Raw genomic sequence first — 21,419 nt, 5'->3', positions numbered from 1 at the left:
TAGACTATGGCCAAAACCCTTCTCACTCTGAGAGGAGACCCGTGCTGCGTACTGCGTAGTGAGCCGGTCATGGGTTGATCATGATGACAATTTATATCTGACCTAGTAGCCTGTTTAATATTTTTTACGGACTCTCAATCTATAAAGCAATCTTCCCTGCTGTGGTATCAAAGGGCGAAGGGTCAGTGGCCGTAAAAAGTAAGGTTGTAGCGCTAGAGAAGTAGGCTTTGATTTCCGCCACGTCACGTAGTTCAATTTATTTGCGATCCCGTTTTATAGTTTTGAGAAAACTGCTTTTCTATCTCTACTCGGTAAATTTTAGTTATCACACGTAGATCGTAAAAAGTCGAGGCCTGAACCCATAGTTGGCTACACTACAGAGAACGGGTCTCCTAGGTTTGGGCATAGTCCACCACGCTGGCCACGTGCGGATTGGCAGACTTACACACTTTTGAGAACATTATGGAGATTTCTATTGTATTTCTATTGTAAAATGTAAGGAATAAAAGGCTTTTTTATTTTTATTTTTATTTATTTATTATGGAGATTTCTATATCAAAAATTTACACATTTCGACACTGGCTCCAAGCGTGCCGTAGCTTAGTGGTCAGAGCGTTCGGGCGCGATCCCAGGAGACGCGGGTTCGATTCCTGCAAGTCCGCAAATTTTGATATACTTAATACTGGAACTTGGGAAGGTGGTGGGACTCATAACAGGGCATAGCCCACTAAACAAACACCTTTTTAGGGTTCCGTACCTCAAAAGGAAAAACTGAACCCTTATAGGATCACTTTGTTGTCTGTCTGTCTGTCCGTCTGTCTGTCTGTCTGTTTGTCTGTCTGTCTGTCTGTCTGTCTGTCTGTCTGTCTGTCTGTCTGTCTGTCTGTCTGTCTGTCTGTGTGTCTGTGTGTCTGTCAAGAAACCTACAGGGTACTTCCCGTTGACCTAGAATCATGAAATTTGGCAGGTAGGTAGATCTTATAGCAGTACCCGTAGTACAAGATTTTACGTCTCACCAAACCAAACCAAATTCGAGAGTCGAAATACTTTCGCGTTACAGCAAAATAGACCTAAACAGCCTTGAATTGAAGTCAAATATTCAATGCCACTGATTTTAATTTCGCAATGTTTCCGCTTGGAGCGCTGGCTGTAGAAGTGTAGACAAACTTGGATAGTGTAGTGGATTACATATTTATCAATTTTGTTAGATTTAAGTCGTACCTAGTTTTAACTTTTAATATGCAATTGTTTACTGTCCCAAATAAAAAAAAAAAAAAAAAAAAAAAAAAAAAAAAAAAAAAAAAAAACTTGAGCTTTAAAACAAGGCAATTAAGATCCAGTTTACTGTAACGCGGAAGTATTTCGAGTCTCGAATTTGGTTTCGTTTGGTGAGACGTAAAATCTTGTACTACGGGTACTGACATTTGGGGAAAAATCTGAAAACCGTGAATTTAGGGTTAGATCACAATGTCGAAAAAACACGACTGTAGTACGGAACCCTCATTGCGCGAGCCTGACTTGCACTTGGCCGGTTTTTGTTATAGGTGACACCTACAGTCCTCTGTGCAGGGTCTGCATGGAGTTCGATGAAACACCGACGCACGTGCTCCTAGAATGCACGGGCGTGGCAGAACAACGCGAGCGCCATTTGGGTTCCCCAACCTCACTCCATGAAGCCCTCGGCAACCTGGGCGGTCTACTCGGCTTCTGGAGCGAGCTTGGAGGGTGAAGTGAAGACTTCGGCGGGGAGGGGCGACGCACGCACAACAGACGGAAACGTTTAAGTGGGGAAACCAGCCCAGAATGAAGAAGAAGAAGACTGGATGAATATTATGTTACGTTCACAAAGTCGGCTGTTTGTTTTTAAATACGATAATTTAAGAATCCTATTAAGTATAATTTGTTATACTGTAACATGAACATCGAATAGAATTTCCCCCGCAGGCGTCGTAAATAAGTGTCGGAGTAGGGAGGTGTAGAAAAACTAGCGACGAGAGTGGAGCTCGCTCCTCGGAGGGCCATTAATGAATTGGGCCTCACTAGCCCTATTTATAGCGGCGCGGCGGTCTGCGATAAATACTGATCCTTTTTGTGTCCTCACTCAGCGTTGATCACTTGCGGACTGCGGTTTGTTGTTGCTTCAAGCTTATTTCTTTACAATATAGTTTTTCAAACAATACCTAGGGTTAATTTTTGAGTGAATAGGTACTTGAATATTTTCTTTGCACATGAAAGTAGGTACGTAGTATAGTATGGAATTGTCAAGTGACAAACTTAAACTCATGTTTACGAAGCCACGGGCTACAACTATTTCGTACGCTAGATAGCTTGCACCCAGTGGCGTGCAGCTCATAGAAGCATAAACGCACTGCTTACCCTCATTGTAAGAAATCAATGCTTACTTTTTCATTATAACCTGCCGTAAAACAAGTTCATACCTAAATGCATACCCTGGCTAGAACTCCTGTGCACGCCACTGCTTGCATCCCGGACACAGATATACCTAGACTACCTTCCTTCCCTCCAAAGCATCCCTGAAAATCGAAAAGCACCCACGGGATTTTAAAAAAATCTACGTGAACGAAATCGCGCGCATCATCTAAGTACTTAGTTAATTATACAATGCGACAAAGCTTTCTTGGCACTTGATTGACATTGACATGGGGGCGCTGTTGGAGAACAAAGGCTTATAGAAATAGAAACTCTTTATTTGCATAGTGTTTAACAAAACATGATAATTATGATAAAGTTCAACTTAGAATATTCAAACAAGAACAAAAGGGACACTCTTGACGGCAACGTTATTTGCTATTTACGCCACGCGCCAAGATAGCCTTGTCGCACTGTAAGTCTATGATTACGAATTAAAATTGGCAAGTTCTTTTTCAAACGGCAACGCAATTCTTAGCTCCGTAAGTTCACAATTCCTAACGAGTTATTTCTCAAGTAATCGACGCGGAAAAACTTGGCCAAAGTTGGAACTCCCTTCGCTCGAAAACAGAGGAGTTGCATTAAAATTCACTTTGTGAGTTACTAATGAAACGGCTCTCGGCATATTAATGGATTTGCCGTTTTTGCGACGAACAATGTAACTGAAAAGCGGAAACAATGCTTGGCTTGGCGCCTCGCACAGACTCGGAATGGGTTATTCGGCTAATTTATACTTCTACTGCCTTTGCCTTCTACTGCCTGGTAACTAGCCACAGCCGACGCCTCTCACCAGACTGACCCGAGATTTAGAAATTATAAAATTTTAAACCCCTGCCGGAATTTGAACCCGGGATCTCCCACTAATTAGACCATAGCGCTTACCACTGCGCCAGGGAGATCGTCAAGATAAGAGTCAAAGTTTAATATAAATTGATGCCCGCGACTTCGTCCGCGTGGATTTAGAATTTTTAAATTCCGTGGGAACTCATTGATTTTACTTCTCTTAAATAAAACTTAAAAAAAACGCTCTTCCTTAATTACAACGTCATTTCAGAGCCTTGCATTAATGATAACAATTCACGCTTTACATTGCACTTCATTACTATTCGAATAATGGGAATTGAGCACAAATTCTCTTTAGAGCTGTTCAAACGGCACTAACTGGCGGTTCTTTTCTTGCCGCTCTTGTTACGTTAGTACCCGTAGTACAAGATTTTACGTCTCACCAAACCAAACCAAATTCGAGAGTCGAAATACTTCCGCGTTACAGTAAACTGGATCTTAAATGCCTTGCATTAAAGCTCAAGTTTGTCTACACTTCTACAACCAGCGCTCCAAGCGGAAACATTGCGAAATTAAAATCAGTGGCATTGAGTATTTGACTTCAATTCAAGGCTGTTTAGGTCCATTTTACTGTAAAGCGGAAGTATTTCGACTCTCTAATTTGGTTTGGTTTGGTGAGACGTAAAATCTTGTACTACGGGTACAGAATACGGAAACCCAATCAGGGGCCTGTCGAAACGTCCGAGCAGCGGACGAGCTGCTGCGTAAACCGACATTCTCTTTTTACACTGTCGATTCTCTTTTTACAGGCGTACAAGCACCTGCACTGTGCACAAGCGTCAGTTGTGCCTGAACAAATATACCTAGTTACAACCTGGAGCGTTGTGAGTTAGGCAAATGTACTTAAAATGTGTTATCGGTCACCCGGAATTACGTATACGTGTATCTAGCCGATGCCCACGACACGATGTCACTCTCCAAGGTCTTTAACTATAATATACCTATGAAAAAAATTAAATCAATTCATTGCTCCGTTGCGAAGTGATTGATGGACAAACAAAAAACAACATTGAATTATTATGTTCTAACCCTACGTTTGCGAGTCTGGTTCGTCATTACAGTCGAGTTACGCGTCATTTCAGAGCTTTGCTTTGTGTAATTAACAATCAACGCTTTACATTTCACAACAGTGTTAGGTTAGTCTATTCGAATAACGGGAATTGAGCACAAATTCTCTTTCCAACGGCACTAACTGGCGGCTCTTTTCTTGCCGCTCTTGTTACGTCAGAATACGGAAACCCAATCAGGGGCCTGTCGAAACGTCCGAGCGGCGGACGAGGTGCCGCGTAAACCGCCATTCTCTTTTTACAGGCCTATACAGTGCACAAGCGTCAATTGTGCCTGAACAATTGTACCTAGTTATAAAACGTTGTAAGTTAGGCAAATGTACTTTTTCGAGTTAACAGGTCACCCACATAATCCATACTCCATACTAAGATATGCGAAAGTGTGTCAGTCTGTCTGTTTGTCTGTCTGCTAGCCTTTCACGGCTCAACAGTTTAACCGATTTTGATGAAATTTGGTGTAGAGTTAGCTTACATTCCGGGGAAGGACATACTTTTTATCCCGGAAAAGCAAAGAGTTCCGACGGGATTTTTAAAAACCTAAATCCACGCGGAAGAAGTCGCGGGCGTCATCTATCTAGGACCTCCAACGTGCGTCGGTGTCAATTATTGGGCTCATCTTGGAGGATAACACTTCTTGGGGGGCATGCACTTTGCATGTACGCACGACTGCTTGGGCCACAGCCTCACTCCAGCCATTAACGACCACGAGATCTCGCGATTGGCCTGAGCAATACTCAAGAATACCGGCTGAGATCTATAGAGCGTACTTTGACTTTGCTCAGACTTAAGTTTCAGGTAAAAATGCCAGCTACTTAACGCTGTCTCGTATTAAGACTGTCTTAAATCTGAGCATAGTCAGAGTGCGCTCTATAGATCTCAACGCCAGAGCGCTTCCAAAACCAAAACTTTGAGTTCTGTCTAACGAGTTTTCTTGACGCGATTATGTTTTACTTCATGAGGAAAATACTATTCCTTCTCCTCCTACGTCAACGCAAGATACCATAAAAGTCAAAATAAAACAGGAAAATAGCGGAACAAAATATCGAAATAATATTTATGTGTAGAACAAATGAAACGCCGCGTCTGATAGGCTTATCTCGTATTTCGAACGTCGAATGCTTTGAGCGACATATTTTGCCGATAATATTCCGCTGTAGCCTACAATACAATACGTAATTCGAGTAAGATAAAATGTATTCTGTGTATTTGAAATTTGAATATTACCTATTGTGCTAGACGAAGGAGGATATTTCATAGCCCTGTCCAGCAGCCCAAGCACATCGACGACGGACGCGGCTTTCTCGCGACTTTTTCATCGACAAAGCGTTGCAAAATGTGTTGTACATACTTACATTTGACGACGCAATTACGGCAACGCATCGGCGGTTCCTCTGGTGCTACAAATGTTCATGGGCGGCGGTAATCACTTAACATCAGGTGACCCGCCTGCTCGTTTGCTCGCTATTTCTATTAAAAAAACTCTCTCCAGATCTTTAACTATATCCATACAAAAAATCACGTCAATCCGTTGCTCCGTTGCGGCGTGATTGTAGGACAAACCAACAAAAGAAACAAACACACTTTCGCATTTATAATAATACTAGCTTATGCTTGCGACTTCGTACGCGTGGACTACACAAATTTCATACCCCTATTTCACCCCCCTAGGGGTTGAATTTTCAGAAATCCTTTCCTAGCGGATGTCTACGTCATAATAGCTATCTGCATGCCAAATTTCAGCCCGATCCGTCCAGTAGCTTAAGCTGTGCGTTGATAGATCAGTCAGTCAGTCAGTCTGTCAGTCACTTTTTTCTTTTATATATTTAAACTAGCTTATGCTCGCGACTTCGTCCGCGTGGACTACACAAATTTCATACCCCTATTTCACCCCCCTAGGGGTTGAATTTTCAGAAATCCTTTCTTAGCGGATGCCTACGTCATAATAGCTATCTGCATGCCAAATTTCAGCACCATCCGTCCAGTAGCTTAAGCTGTGCGTTGATAGATCAGTCAGTCAGTCAGTCTGTCTGTCAGTCACCTTTTTCTTTTATATATTTAAATGGGTAGAGTGATGGTTTCTAATTTTACCGACGTAAGTATATGAATCTAAAATCTTAAAGCCACAGAAATCTCTCAAGTGGCCGCGTCGAATGAAGTAGGTAAGTAAAGTAGGGAGGCTGAAAGAGCTCGTTTAATCCCGCTTTTAATTTTCAAAGGTTTGCCGCGGGCAGGTGGTGTTTAATATAAAATGCACACGTTTAATTAGAGCCGCCTACGTTTCACCGCATAATATTTTTCCTGGTTTATCTTTAAAAATAAGAACCCTTGCTTATTTCCGTAATAACATTACCTATTCACCTAGTATGGCTTTATGAATCACCTTTTGTAACAACTACTTAGATTGTGTGTGTGAGATTACTAAGCTATTATACTGATCGCGATCGAGTTGCTGTTACTCATTGAGGAGTTCCATCCTCTATTTCCGAAACTGTATATCAAATCTTCATCAAACTTACATGGTACCAATCTGATAGTACAATCTTTCTAAAGAAAAAGAAATTGTCAATTTCGGTTCAAATTTGATGGAGTTATAGAGTAAAATCGATAAATGCTGTTACCAGTTGAGGAGTTCCATCCTCTCTCTCTCTCTCTCTCTTCTCATTAGTACCAACCTGACTCTCAGTCGGTCGTTTCTCCTTTAATACAACTAGATAAATAGATATTCCAGTGTCTCTCTCTCCGGTCGTTCCTTCATTGCTGAAGGTCGTGGTCCTGGCAAACTGCCCTCGAATGGATTATCTGTTTCCATCGGCTTCTGTTGGTGGCCATTTTCACAATGTGATAAAATTCACACCTGCTGGACTCCTTTGGCTGGTTGAACCACCTAGTTGGTGAGCGGCCTCTCGCTCGTTTGCCCTCAGTGTTGCCCGTCACTATGAGCTTTTCTAAGCTGTCGTCCCCCCGCCCTATGATGTGGCCGAAATATGAGAGCAATCGTTGGTAACATATGGAGAAGAGTCGAGCAGAGATATTCCAATGCATGTGTATGTATATTTCATAGGTTATTCCAAGCGTGGGCACTGGGCATCAATTTGAGGCTCGTATATCCGGCGTGACACCGCCGCATCGATTCACGTCAGGCTAACGAGTAACCAGACACAAGATTGAGAGCTCACGCAGTTATTTTAGTATTTTATTTAATAATCTCTAGGTTCTAGGTGTACCTACTAGCGCAGTTGAATGGTTAATACCTTATAGAGAGAGAGCCAGCCATCGTTATTTTTATGGTTACATCACAAAAAAAATGTGTTCATGAACAAATAAATAATTAGTAGGTATTTTCAATTTTCAAAGTAAGATAACTTATACCAAGTGGGATATCATATAAAAGGGTTTTGCCTATACATTCTAAAACAGATTTTTACTTATTTTTATTGCATATCAGTTTTTTATCTATCGTGCAAAATGTCCAAAAAAATACCCGAGTACGGAACTCTCGGTGCGCGAGTCTAACTCGCACTTACTTATGTTAATAACACTGCCATATACCTTCTAAGTTAGCCCGCTTCAATCTTAGACTGCATCGTCAATAAAATTACCACCACATGAGATCACTGCGATCTCATCTCAAGGGCTAATCTTGTAACGAAATTTAAAAAAAAACCAGCCAAATGCAAGTCGAACTCGCGCACGATGGGTTCCATACCATTATCTATCAAAACGAGCAAAAAAACACGTTGGTTGTATAGAAACCCCCTTAACTATTTATTTATTCTGTTTTTTTGTATTTCTTGTTATAGCGGCAACAGAAATACATCATCTGTGACAACTATCTAACTGCCACGGCTCATGAGATACGGTCTGGTGACAGACGGAGAGACAGACGGACGGACAGCGGAGTCTTAGTAAGGTCCCGTTTTTGGCACGGAACCCTAAAAAGGTTATCCTAAGGAATCGACCAATCACATCCATTCTATAGGCAGATTATCCCACGTAAATCAATCATAATATTATAACCTCAATGGATGGATTCCTTTGGATTCAATAAAGAGATTATCAATACCTACCGCTCTCCGACAGATAGGAAGGTACCATATTGGATTCATCGCGATTTAAATCCGGAGCTAATCAGAGGTTCCGGGTAAATAAGCCCTGCTCAATCACACCCACTGCCAATACCTTATATTTTACCTACAGTACCAGGTGGGTACTTCTTTGTTTTTAGAGCTCCCTAGTTTGATTAAGGAACCTTAGTTTTTTCTGATTTGATTATAAATCCTCGATAGTCGATACTGGATAGAAAAACCGGCCAAGTGCGAGTCAGACTCACGCACCGAGGGTTCCGTACTACAGTCATATTTTTTCGACATTTTGCACGATAAATCAAATAGTATTATGCTTATATTACCTACCTACCAAATTTCATGCATCTAAGTCAACGGGAAGTACCCTGTAGGTTACACGACAGACCAACAGACAGACAGACAACAAAGTGATCCTATAAGGGTCCCGTTTTTCCTTTTGAGGTACGGAACCCTAAAAACGTGAAAAAAAGTAAAAACAAATCCTATATATTTTTATAAAAGTTCACGATATTATCCATACTAATATTGTAAATGCGAAAGTGTGTCTGTCTGTCTGTCCGTCTGTCTGTCTGTCTGCTAGTTTTTACGGCCCATCCATTTGACCGATTTTGATGAAATTTGGTATAGAGATAGCTTGCATCCCGGGGAAGGACATAGGCTACTTTTGATCCCGGAAAATTAAAGAGTTCTCACGGGATTTCTAAAAACCTAAATCCACGCGGACGAAGTCGCGGGCATTATCTAGTTGCAAATAAAACATCTGGCTGACGCTAGACTAACGAACATGTAAGTAGGTCACTCGAACTCAATGCCGCGTCGTAGGCGGAGCATTGACCCGAGTTTTACGCGCTATACATTGCGGGTTTGAAAAATACTAAATCACTAAAACTACAAAATGGTTATTGGTATTGGGTTGTGTTTAGGTAAGTGGTATAACAATAACGCTAAGTTTTTGCTAGCGTTCTGGTTACACCCTGTATACTAGCTTACATCGTTTGTACATAGTGCTATATGAAAATCAGAAAAGGAGCTGGATAGCAAAGAAACATTAAAAAACTCCGTCGGCCTGTAATCTCGTATCCTAAATCCTAGCATCACAGTCATAATTGAGTGGGTCACATCACACGGCGGAAGCATTTCACAGCTCAGTTAACTACGTAATGCGTGCCTAACTTGCTGAGTGGGAGCGGGGATTCAATAAAACCTGTCAACCCCAATGCACGGGACTCCCGACTCCCAACTCCCGACTCCTTACTCCCGACTCGGGACAGGTATAAATCTTTTAATATTGTTATTTCAATCTCTGATCTTCTCTCATTCATCTCATTGAGAACGCGGAATAATAAAGATTGTGAATAGCGTAGCGGTGGCCGGTGATTCAAATAAGTAGTGGTTTTTGAAGACTTCTAGATTGTGAATAGCGTAGCGGTGGCCAGTGATTCAAATAAGTAGTGGTTTTTGAAGACTTCTAGATTGTGAATAGCGGTAGCGGTGGCCGGTGATTCAAATAAGTAATGGTTTTTGAAGACTCCTCTGGCGCAGTGCTTAAGTGGGCGCAGGATGGTGCTTTCTTCATACAAACGTAGTAGGGTAACTACATTACTCGTTGGGAATTACAATGGATAAAAAAGTTGCAACTAGTAGGTACTTAACAGTGTGACTCGATCAACTCGATGGGAGAAAAATTTCGATGAGCTCCCAAAGAGCACTAACACGATTGATTGTGGCTCGTTGGGAACCCATCCCAAAATAGGAACAGTAAAAGCTATTTACACTTTTCTTTTATAAGTAATCGTTATATTTCGAACTTTCGTTAAACAAAGAGCATTCCTGTCTCCTAGTTATATAAACGAGTAAAGGGCCGACCATTGTCCAGCGGTCGGCGCCTGCAACCGACATAACCCAATAATTAATTAATAATTAAGGGCCACTCCATTGGCCTTTAATTTCTCGGCCCATTGTCGGATTGGATTGGACGAGGGATAAGATGGACGGCATGAAGCGGACGTTTGTGACCTATATACCTTACCTATATACCTATTTACCTGTGAAATAAAATATTATTTGTTTTTAATAGCTATAAATATTGGTATACAGGCCAAATTCATAATTAGGATTTTTTTTAGGAATTTGGTTGAACCAAGTTCAATTTCAGAACCCAGAATCGATATAAAACATCTTGTCCGACGACAAGCGTTCTAACATTTGGTTCAAACATTTGTATTGTGAGTCGCCGCGAGCAACGCCGCAACGCATCAATGGAACTACCTACATGGATGATAAAAAAAAATGAATCCATCTGCAAAATTAATCTAAATATATAAAAGGAAAAGGTGACTGACTGACTGACTGACTGACTGACTGACTGACTGACTGACTGACTGACTGACTGATCTATCAACGCACAGCTTAAACTACTGGACGGATCGAGGTGAAATTTGGCATGCAGATAGCTATTGTGACGTAGGCATCCGCTAAGAAAGAATTTTTGAAAATTCAATTCCTAAGGGGGTGAAATAGGGGTTTGAAATTTGTGTAGTCCACGCGGACGAAGTCGCGAGCATTAGCTAGTTTCAAAATAAGAAAAAAGGGTTGACGTTTTTTAGCATTCAAGAAAGGAAAGATATTTAATTAATGGCAGATGGTAATCATTCATCTAAGGGCAGATTAAAGCATATTGTGAGGTTCTTTCATTGTCTGAATCATGTCTGAATATAAATTATAGTCTGAATATCTCTATGGTCTGAATGGTGTTTTTTACTTTTTATTATCCTAAAGTTAGATTATAAAGATGAGCCGACCATTACTAACTATTTCAATGTTACTCGTGTCCCTCGGATCTACTATCGACTGTAGACAGCCGTAGACAGCTAGCTCTATGGTCCATAGTTACTCTATGGAACGGTCAGTGGCGGCTGTCAGTTGCACAGAGTACTTTTTAGTCTGTTGTTACTGTCAGTGTCACAAATCACAATCACAATCATTATTTGGTCGGTGATCATTGTATGTCGGTCACAGAGTACTTTTAACATACTTTTAACATATGGTTTTTTGCTTTTATTTCTGGTCGGTGGTTTTTTGTTAAATGTTTTGCATTTGAATTGAATTTACGCTTTTGTAAATAATGGTAAAACTTACTAAAAGTTAATAAAAGTGCCCAATTATCACTGTAAAACTGTATGCTATGTGATTAAATGTAAACATTTAAATTAAAAGTAATCAAAATAATATACTTAAGCGTGAAATTGTGTGCCAGTCACAATGGAGCACATTCGACAATTTGATTGGTAAGTAATCCCTCCTGAATCCTTTAGCTAGCCGTTGGACCCGCCAGCCGCCATAGAGATTGCTTGAAAATGGGATGCAGCTTTGGCTAGTGTATCCGCAAAGCGGCTTCCAGATCAAGCGATCTTCCTAACCTCCCTTGCACGACCATCAAAGTGATCAAACAACGGAGGAATGTGCAGCGCCCAGACAAGTCGATGAGACTTAAGAGTGTTAGGAATAGGATGTCAGGGTGTTAGGAATAGGATGTAAATACTTACCTATATTTATTATGTAAATAAAATATAAATCTAAATATATTACAGGAAAAGGTGACTGACTGACTGACCTATCAACTCAGTTAAAACTACTGGACAGATCGGGCTGAAATTAGGCATGCAGATAGCTATTATGACGTAGACAGATTTTTAAAAATTTAGGGGTTGAATTTTCAAAAATCTGAATTTTCAAAAAGGGGGTGAAATAGGGGTTTGAAATTTGTGTAGTCTATGCGGACGAAGTCGCGAGCATAAGCTAGTTATATACAAAAGTAGCTAAGCCACAGGTAGCCGAAAGTGATGAACATCAGCCTTTAGAATGACATATCATATTTGTAGAGCGTTGTCTCAGTCACTCATACCCATATGACACTTTGTCAGTTTCAATGACCAAGACATTGCTCTACAAATCTGCTATCTCCTTCTAAAGATTGATGTTCATCACTTTTGGCAGCGTACTGGAGTCACTAGTATACCTAAAACTCATCCTTTCCAGGTGTTACTCTCAACCTGACATATACTTCCTGAAGGAAGATGACCTGGCACACAGTGTGACGGAGAAGATCCTCCGCAACAAGTTCCGCAACCCCATCATATCCAGTGACTCTGAGACAGAAGGTGCCACCATCGACTGGGATGAGATATTTACCAATAAACAAAATGTATGTCATCATCATCATGATCAACCCATCACTGGCTCACTACAAAGAACAGGTCTCCCCTCAGAGTGAGAAGGGTTTTGGCCATAGTCTACCACGCTGGCCAAGTGCGGATTGGCAGAATTCACACACCTTTGAGAACATTATGGAGAACTCTTAGGCATGCAGGTTTCCTCACGATGTTTCCCTTCACCGTTAAAGCAAGTGATATTTTAATTACTTAAAAACGCACATAACTCCGAAAAGTTAGAGGTGCATGCCCGGAATCGAACCCCCGACCTCAGATTGGAAGGCGGACATCCTAACCACTAGGCTACCACATCTTGCAATTGCATCTATGAAATCCTATATCCTCCCTGGCAAAGTGGTAAGCGCTGTGGTATTGTTAGTGGGAGGTCCCAGATTTGATTCCCGGCAGGGGTTTGGAATTTTTATAATTTCTAAATGTCTTGTCCGGTGGAAGGCTTCGGCCGTGGCTAGTTACCACCCTACCAGCAAAGCTGTGCCGCCAAGCGATTTAGCGTTTCAGTATGATGCCGTGTAGAAACCAAAGGGGTATGGGTTTAATAAAAACTGCCATACCCCTTCCAGGTTAGCCCGCATCTTAGATTGCATCATCACTTACTACCAAGTGAGATTGCAGTCAAGGGCAAGTTGAATCTAAATTTTAAAAAATCTGTCACAACTAAGCCAGATGCCCTTCAATACTATCATCATCATCATTAATCCATCGCCGCGCCGACTCACTATTGAGCACAGGTGTGAGAAGTGAATTGGCAGACTTCACAGACTTTTGCAGGCGTGCAGGTTTCCTGTCGATGTTCCCCTTCACCATTAAAGCAAGTGATACCGTGCTTAAAATGCACATAACCTTCGTTAGACCGCCGCACCTGACCCATCTCCACAGATGAAAGAATCGCGCCGATAGTCTCTCTCTGCCACCAAATTTGATACAACTCTTATAGTTGGTCAGACTCGTTGCGATTCCCTCGCCCGTGGAGAGGGCGCCTAATATGAGATCTATATAGCGCACTCTAACTTTGCTTAGACTTAAGACAGAGTTAAACCGAGACAGATTTATATCTCTCACATAAATCTGTCTCGTTTTAACTCAATCTTAAGTCTGAGCACAGTCAAAGTGCTCTCTATAGATCTCAGCTTAATAAACACATATTATTATCTTCAGTTCCAGTTTGAAAAATTCCATCGTAAGTTTGTGCCGTGTCTCGCCATGTGTCCTCCGCCATACCCCAAGCTGTCAGCCATAGACGGCCGTCAGCAGTACCAGTGCATCAAAGTGTTGTGTGCTGACAACCCTGACATTCTGCCGCAGGAGTTTATACCGAGACCCACTAAGGGTGATCATCGCCTATTTGAGGTGAGATTGTACCATTGTAAGTTCCATCGTCAGTTTGTGCCGTGTCTCGCGATGTGTTCTCCGCCGTAACCCAAGCTGTCAGCCATAAACATCCGTCAGCAGTACCAGTGCATCAAAGTGTTGTGTGCTGACAACCCTGACATTCTGCCGCAGGAGTTTATACCGAGACCCACTATGGGTGATCATTGCCTATTTGAGGTGAGATTGTACCATTGTAAGTTCCATCGTCAGTTTGTGCCGTGTCTCGTGATGTGTTCTCCGCCATACCCCAAGCTGTCAGCTATAGATGGTCGTCAGCAGTACTAGTGCATCAAAGTAAGTTTGTCCCGGGACCCACTAAGGGTGATCATCGGCTTTTTGAACAACAACTGTACAAAGCTCAATCGGATCAATATGCGAAGATTCATAGGCAATGAACGGTGACCGATCAATTGACAAAAATAAACAGACAAATTGTTATTTCATAAAATATCATTTGACAAACAATTGATTTCTTAATCGTGTTAATTAGTAAAACAACATATCGCCCTTTTTTTTTTGATAAAATCAATTGTTTGATAAAATGAACTGTTTGATAAATACTTTAAGAATTCACCAAATCATTTAAATGTCGACCGGGCCGACGGAAGAGACCGGGGTCTCTTTCCTCCCCCCCCCCACTCCCACCATCAAGAGCGAGTGAAGCGAGCTCGGGACTTGGGGCACTCCGACTCGGAACGGTTAGGTTAGAAGTTCGTAGGTTATTTATTTTTTTACCACCCAGAAAAAAGGAGCCCCGCTTGGCGGGGCTCCGTCGACGGGCCCCGGTCGACGAGAAGAGACCACCACTAAGGTCTCTTCCATCCCCCCCGCTCCCACCATCAAGAGCGAGCGAAGCGAGCTCGGGACTTGGGGCACTCCGACTCGGAACGGTTAGGTTAGAAGGGGATGGCGGGGTCTGTAAGACCAATATGAGTGTCACCTAGTATAAGTCACGGAAATTGCTAATGCGCGTGGCCGCCATTTTAGTGACGTCAGCACTAGACTGAAGTTTAAGTGACGTCAAAATGACGTCATTTCGATGGTAATAAGACATGGTTCCAACGCAATAGCAATTTGCGGGACTTATCTTTTTCTATATATGAATCGCTAAATGTGTTGCTGATCGCAAATCTCGAGAACAGCTGAACCGATTTCGCCAATTATTTTTTTATAATATTCCTTGAAGTACGAGGATGGTTCTTAGGGAGAGAAAAATTTTAAAAAAAATCTGAAAAAGAATCTAATGTTAGGCGGTACGAAGTTCGCCGGGGCAGCTAGTAACCTATAATTTTTTACAGGAATTAAAAGAGAAATATGAGTCCGAGCAAAAGGAATACATCGAATGGGCCAAAACCCTCTGGACCAACAGCCACTGCGTGAGGGCCTTGCACCCCAAGCCTCACGTGGAGACTGTGTACGAAGCCACCTTCAAGATGAAGGCCATGGAAATGAGTTCCTACCCCAAGATGTATAATTTGGCCGCTCAGATACCGTTGGAGACTAGTAAAAGCACTTTTGAAATGGTTTTGGATAAGGATTTGAAAAGTGTGAGTATTCTTTTTATATATTTTTAGGGTTCCGTACCTCAAAAGGAAAAACGGAACCCTTATAGGATCACTTCGTATTCTGTCTGTCTGTCGGCAACAGAAATACATCATCTGTGAAAATTTCAACTGTCTGTTAGCAAGGTTCATGAGATACAGCCTGGTGACAGACAGACGGACAGACAGCGGTGTTTTAGTAATAGGGTCCCGTTTCACCCTTTGGGTCATCATGATCAACCCATCACCGGCTCACTACAGAGAATGGATCTCCTGTCAGATTGAGAAGGGTTTTTTGGCCATAGTCTACCACGCTTGGTAGACTTCACACACCTATGGAGAACTCTCAGGCATGCCGGTTTCCTCACGATGTTTTCCTTTACCGTTACAGCGAGTGATATTTAATTAATTAAAACGCACATAACTCCAAAAAATTTAGAGGTGTGAGCCCTGGATCGAACCCGCGACCTCCGATTAGAAGGTGGACGTCCTAACCACTAGGCTATCACAGCTTGGCTATCACAACTAGGCTATCACACCCTAGCACAATATTTTATTAGATTCCGTACCCTTTGGGTATGGAATTGGAATCCTAGTAAAATATTGTGCTAGGGTGCAAAGGCGACCTTACTTGTGGTCAAGTTGTGTGTATAATTTCAGGTGAATATCAAATCGCTGCCTCAGGTAGAGATAAGGCCACTCACACAGAAGTTTACCATCATTCGCGCCTGTAATGTGCCTGAGCCGTGCACCAAGCATCCATGCAAATTTATATTGCCCAGTAAGTACTTAAAACTTTTTGGTTAACTTCAGTGACGACCTCCCTGGCGCAGTGGTAAGCACTGCGGTCTTATTAGTGGGAGGTCCTTGGGTTCTATTCCTAGCAGGGGTTTGGAATTTTCCAAATTTCTGGTCTGGTCTGGTGGGAGGCTTTAGCCGTGGCTAGTTCCCACCCTACCGAAAAAGCCGTGCCGCCAAGCGATTTAGTGTTCCCCCCCCCCCCCCCCCCCCCCTCGCCTTAAGCAAAGCCAGGGTGGGTCAGCAAGTTTATAATATTAGTATCATATCTTTTTGTGCACTGACTTTAATTGAAGTTAGTTACTGTTCTTACATAGCATTACCTAAAAACTAGTCCAATTATAGCTACTCGTAAAATAAAAAAAAATTTTGCAGACGAGAAATCGGTATCAATTCTACCTCTCACGGAAGTCCAAAGAGAACTAGCACAGTACGGTTTGGATAACAACGCACACTACGTGGTGAGTGAGAATGCGTTAAAATGCCTCGTGGAACATGACCGTATATGGGACATCAGTGTTTCTGTATGTCCAGTTATTGGACCTGGTGAGTTACTGGAATTTATTCAATCAGTGTCATAAACGACTTTTTCAGAATCAAAATCACAGAATACTTAATAGTACCTCCTGAGTACTAAACTTAAAATTAGCTGATATAAATGGCATTCCATTGTCTGACACAACAACTTCTGGTAATCCTTGTTGTGCAAATATCTCTAAAGCCTAGTTCGGACTTCATTAGTGTTTTAGTAGAATAAGAGCTTATGCTCGCGACTTTGCTCGCGTGCATATCTACACCAATTTCAAACTCCTATTTCACCGCCTTAGGGATTGAATTTTCAAAAACCCTTTCTTAGCGGACGTCTACGTCATAATAGCTATCTGCATACCAAATTTCAGCCGATCCGTCCAGTAGTTTGAGCTGTGCGTAGATAGATCAGTCAGTCAGTCACCTTTTTCTTTTATATATTTAGAAGATGTTTTTGGTACAAATTAAATAAATAAATGCCTCCACAGACGGCGACACGACAAACATAGTGGTATTAGGAAGTGAGTTTTCCATTCACAAGGAATCTGTGCTGATGAGGACCTACCGAGCGTTCAGGCATCTACTGCAGCGTAGTCTTATACCGTGAGTTTTTATTTATATTTATTTATTCCTTTTACAGGGCTCATACATTTCTATCTCGCCAAACTGGTGTGCCAGTTTGTTGGCGACGTGGCGCTCTTAATATTATGTACATAACTTACTACTATATTTTCATTAACGCTATCCATACACCTTTATCTATACGTATAATAAAACTGTACTACATATTTATTTAATCCTACCTACTTTACTAAAAGATAAACAAACACAAAAACACAAATTAATCACTACCGTTTGTACTTCAATCACGCCGCAACAGAGCAACGGGTTTTCATGGATATAATTATCCATACTAATGTTATAAATGCGAAAGTGTGTATCTCAGTCTGTCTGCTAGCTTTTCACGGCCCAACAGTTTAACCGATTTTGATAAAATTTGATGCAGAGTTGCCTTACATCCCGGGGAAGAACATAGGCTACTTTTTATCTTGGAAAATAAAAAGAGTTCCCACGGGATAAAGCCTAAATCCTCGGGGACGAAAACGCGGGTATCATCTAGTTATTATTATTTAATAAAAACCAGAACATGATATGGCTATACTTTTTCTCCTGGAAAATCAAAGTGTTCTCACGAATATTTTTTTAAACCAAAATCCATGGGCACGGAACCACGGCCATCATCTAGTTTTAACATAAAAATGTGGCTAATTCCATTGTACACAATCTCTAAACTAAACTAAAATGGCACGTCTAAATCTAGTGGCCCTTTCATAATGTTGCTTGCGGAAAAGGATAGCAGTAGATTTAGACCTGTTAAATATCGGCCCCATTGTTCCTCTAAATTCTAAAACCAGAACAGTAAATATGTAGATCCTAATTCCTAGTTAACTTTTTCGCTTTTTTAGGCCATCAGAAAAATCAAAATTAAATTACAAAGAAGCAAATGACAGCACAAACGAAACGGAGAAAAACACTAGTGCGAGTGATAAGGCAAATAGTATAACAGATCTTAATGTGGACATGGACTCTGATGAAGAGGACAACAGTCTCTGTATAGACGGTACGGCTTTTTTACGGCTTTTTCAGGAGCATAATTTTAATAGATATTTTTAAACTTGTGTAAAGGCAAGTCCAAAATAGTTTGCGGGATTTTGTTATAAAAGGTTATACCCATACCCACAAATGACTTTTGGACTTTCCTGAGGCGGAAGGTAGGAGCTGCAAGCTTGTTACTGTTTCTAGTTAGCCTATCGTGTAGATCACCAATTTTCTTGTAACTAAGAATATTTTGTCTTACAAAAAATATGTCATTGTAAATATGAATTTTACTTTTAAACTTTACCTTGTTAATATGCAGAAGACATGCAGAATCTATTTGACTCAGAAAACGATACGGGACAAGAAGAGACACAAAACAAAGAACAAAATGATAACAAAGATAAACAACAGAAAAATCAGAAAAACGAAGGAAATGGTTCACTAGGCAAGGATTCTAGCAAGAGTAAAAGTAAACACAGTGATAAAATAAACGAGGACAGTGATGACTTCTACAATTGTACTTGTAAAGGTAAACGCTAGTTATTCTTCTGCGCTCTGGGCTGGTTTCCGCACTTAAACGTTTCTGTCAGTTGTGCGTGCATCGCCCCTCCCCGCCCAAGTCTTCACTCCAGCCATCCAAGCTCGCTCCAGAAGCCGAGTAGACCGCCCAGGTTGCTGAGGGCTTCATGGAGTGAGGTTGGGGAACCCAAATGGCGCTCGCATTGTTCTGCCACGCCCGTGCACTCTTAAGTCTAGAAGCACGTGCGTCGGTGTTATATAACGCGTAAAGATGATCTCACGTGAACCGTACTTTTCACATGCCAGTTTAACCATAGAGTTAAAATGGCGTGGGATTTTGCATGTGGCATGCTACAGCATACAGATATGTGCAGCATACAGCTTCGACCTGTTTCAGCGGATTATAGCAAATTAAGCTTTTGGTTCATTGGACTATACTTTTTATTCTTCAATACATTTGCGCGTAAAGTGGTTCTTATTTATATTAAAACTATGAAGTAGACTTTTACCACCCTTGGGCGATAAAAATATTACCGCACAATTAATAGCTTGTCCGTGCGGTAATATTCGTTACAAAGCATCTCAACTGTAATTTTTGTCATATCACATATTTTGTATCATAAATAACCATTATCGCACAAGTGGTATTATGTCAAACTAACATGTCAAAATTGATACAAATTGTATACAGTGCGACAAGGCTCTCTTGGCACTTGAATGACGTTGACCGGGGGGCAACCCTCCACCTCCCATGGCCCCACCAACCTCTCGGTTATATGGGCCGAATCGCGGGAGGGCGCCTGTTCGGTACTTGCTCTTGGCATTTTCCCGGGGCGCCTTGACAGGGGGACGCTGTTGGAGAACAAAGGCTTAGAATATTCAAACAAAAACAAAGGGGGCACTTGACGGCAACGTTAGTTCCGATTTTTGCCACGCGCCAAGATATCCTTGTCGCACTGTATGTAATAAACCTTTTTGAGAATTTAAATTTTAATTTAATAAGAACATCCCAATAATATAAAAATATTGCAGATACAATATTTGAAAGGCCTCCTCCGAGATCGTTCAGAAAATGGCGAGTGAGGAATAAGACTACGGACGAGAACTACAACGTTATAGTGCATTGCGCTCACAAAGTGCGGGTAAGTGACATGATAAAAAATGTAAAGCCACTAGCTGATGCCCGCGACTTCGTACGCGTGGATTTAGGTTTTTAAAAATCCCGTGGGAACTTGTTGATTTCCCGGGATAAAAAGTAGCCTATGTCACTCTCCAGATGCGCGATTACAGGAGAATGACAACTACACTGTCACAATCGCAATGGCCTCTGATTGGTTGACGCTCGCGCACTATTGGCTACAATGCATTGTTGCAACAAGAATCGCACAAATTCAGCCAATCACAACAATTGAGATTGTAATAATGATTGATGCAGGTTTTAGGCAATCGCCCTACAGGTCTTAAACTATACCCGTGCAAAAAATCACGTTAATCCGTTGCACTGTTGCGACGTGATTGAAGGACAAACCAACAAACAACCACACTTTCGCATTTATAATACTGATGTGACTTATGATGTAAATGTGACTTTGTTCAGGACAAAAATGGCGAAGTACTGTTGGAGCCGATACCGGAGTATCAGCTGGACCTGGGCGCCAGCGCGCAGTCGCGCGACAGACTACGCAGCTTAGCTCTCTCACTCTACTTACGGGAAAACGCTTCCTTGATCAATGGTAAGTGATTACTATGAACTTCATCACAATCAACCCATCGCCGGCTCACTACAGAGCACGGGTCTCCTCTCAGAGAGAAGGGTTTTGGCTATAGTCTACCACGCTGACCATGTGCGGACTGTTAGACTTCACACACCTTTGAGAACATTATTGAGAACTCTCAGGCATGCGTTTTTCCTCACGATGTTTTCCTTCACCGTTAAAACGAGTGATGTTCAATTACCTACTTAAAATGCACATAACTCCAAAAAGTTAGAGATGCCTGCCCGGGATAGAAGCCCTGACCTCCGATTAGAAGGCGGACGTCTTAACCACTAGACAGCTATCACAGCTTATGTGATATGCACTTGAATTTATTTTATTATCAAAAAGTGTTATTTCTTGTACAATGGTGCGGAACCCTTCATGTGTGAGTTCCACTCGCACTTGACCGGCTTTTTTAATCACTGTGCGTCTCCCGCCCAAACAGGCGTCTAAGGCAAAAAAAATGTTTCTAGTTCGAGTCGACGGCGACACGGGCGAGGTGGCCACGTTCGAGGGTATGAGCAGCGAGGAGCTGTCAAAACAACACGGTGACGTCATGAGTGACGTCATCAGCACGCTGCACACCGCCTTCAGCCAACTGCAGGGGCTGCTGCCGGGGAAATACCTGCTGCGGCATCAGGTAAGCATACTT

General features: G+C 41.8%; 1 protein-coding gene across 4 annotated transcripts in view; it reads left to right on the top strand.

Annotated features, from left to right (window-relative positions):
• The first annotated feature begins 11,535 nt into the window (after positions 1-11,535).
• Positions 11,536-21,419, top strand: part of LOC117983159 (uncharacterized) — a 17,839-nt gene continuing 7,955 nt past the window's right edge. For 3 of the 4 annotated variants that reach the window (XM_069499283.1, XM_069499281.1, XM_069499280.1), the window contains exons 1-12: positions 11,536-11,712; positions 12,464-12,629; positions 13,813-14,004; positions 15,324-15,572; positions 16,227-16,347; positions 16,740-16,910; positions 17,381-17,495; positions 18,359-18,513; positions 18,811-19,020; positions 20,043-20,152; positions 20,608-20,743; positions 21,241-21,407. In XM_069499283.1, the coding sequence (XP_069355384.1) occupies positions 11,687-11,712; positions 12,464-12,629; positions 13,813-14,004; positions 15,324-15,572; positions 16,227-16,347; positions 16,740-16,910; positions 17,381-17,495; positions 18,359-18,513; positions 18,811-19,020; positions 20,043-20,152; positions 20,608-20,743; positions 21,241-21,407 (1,818 nt within the window). In that variant the 5' untranslated portion in view covers positions 11,536-11,686. Of the gene's footprint in view, positions 11,713-12,463; positions 12,630-13,812; positions 14,005-14,028; positions 14,203-15,323; positions 15,573-16,226; positions 16,348-16,739; positions 16,911-17,380; positions 17,496-18,358; positions 18,514-18,810; positions 19,021-20,042; positions 20,153-20,607; positions 20,744-21,240; positions 21,408-21,419 lie in introns of those variants that run through there. The other variant, XM_069499284.1, reaches the window with a different exon arrangement.

This window comes from Maniola hyperantus, chromosome 6 (assembly GCF_902806685.2).
Source record: "Maniola hyperantus chromosome 6, iAphHyp1.2, whole genome shotgun sequence".
Classification (NCBI taxonomy): domain Eukaryota; kingdom Metazoa; phylum Arthropoda; class Insecta; order Lepidoptera; family Nymphalidae; genus Maniola; species Maniola hyperantus.
Note: the sequence above shows the minus strand (reverse complement) of the source record. Positions and strands in the feature narration are given on the sequence as shown.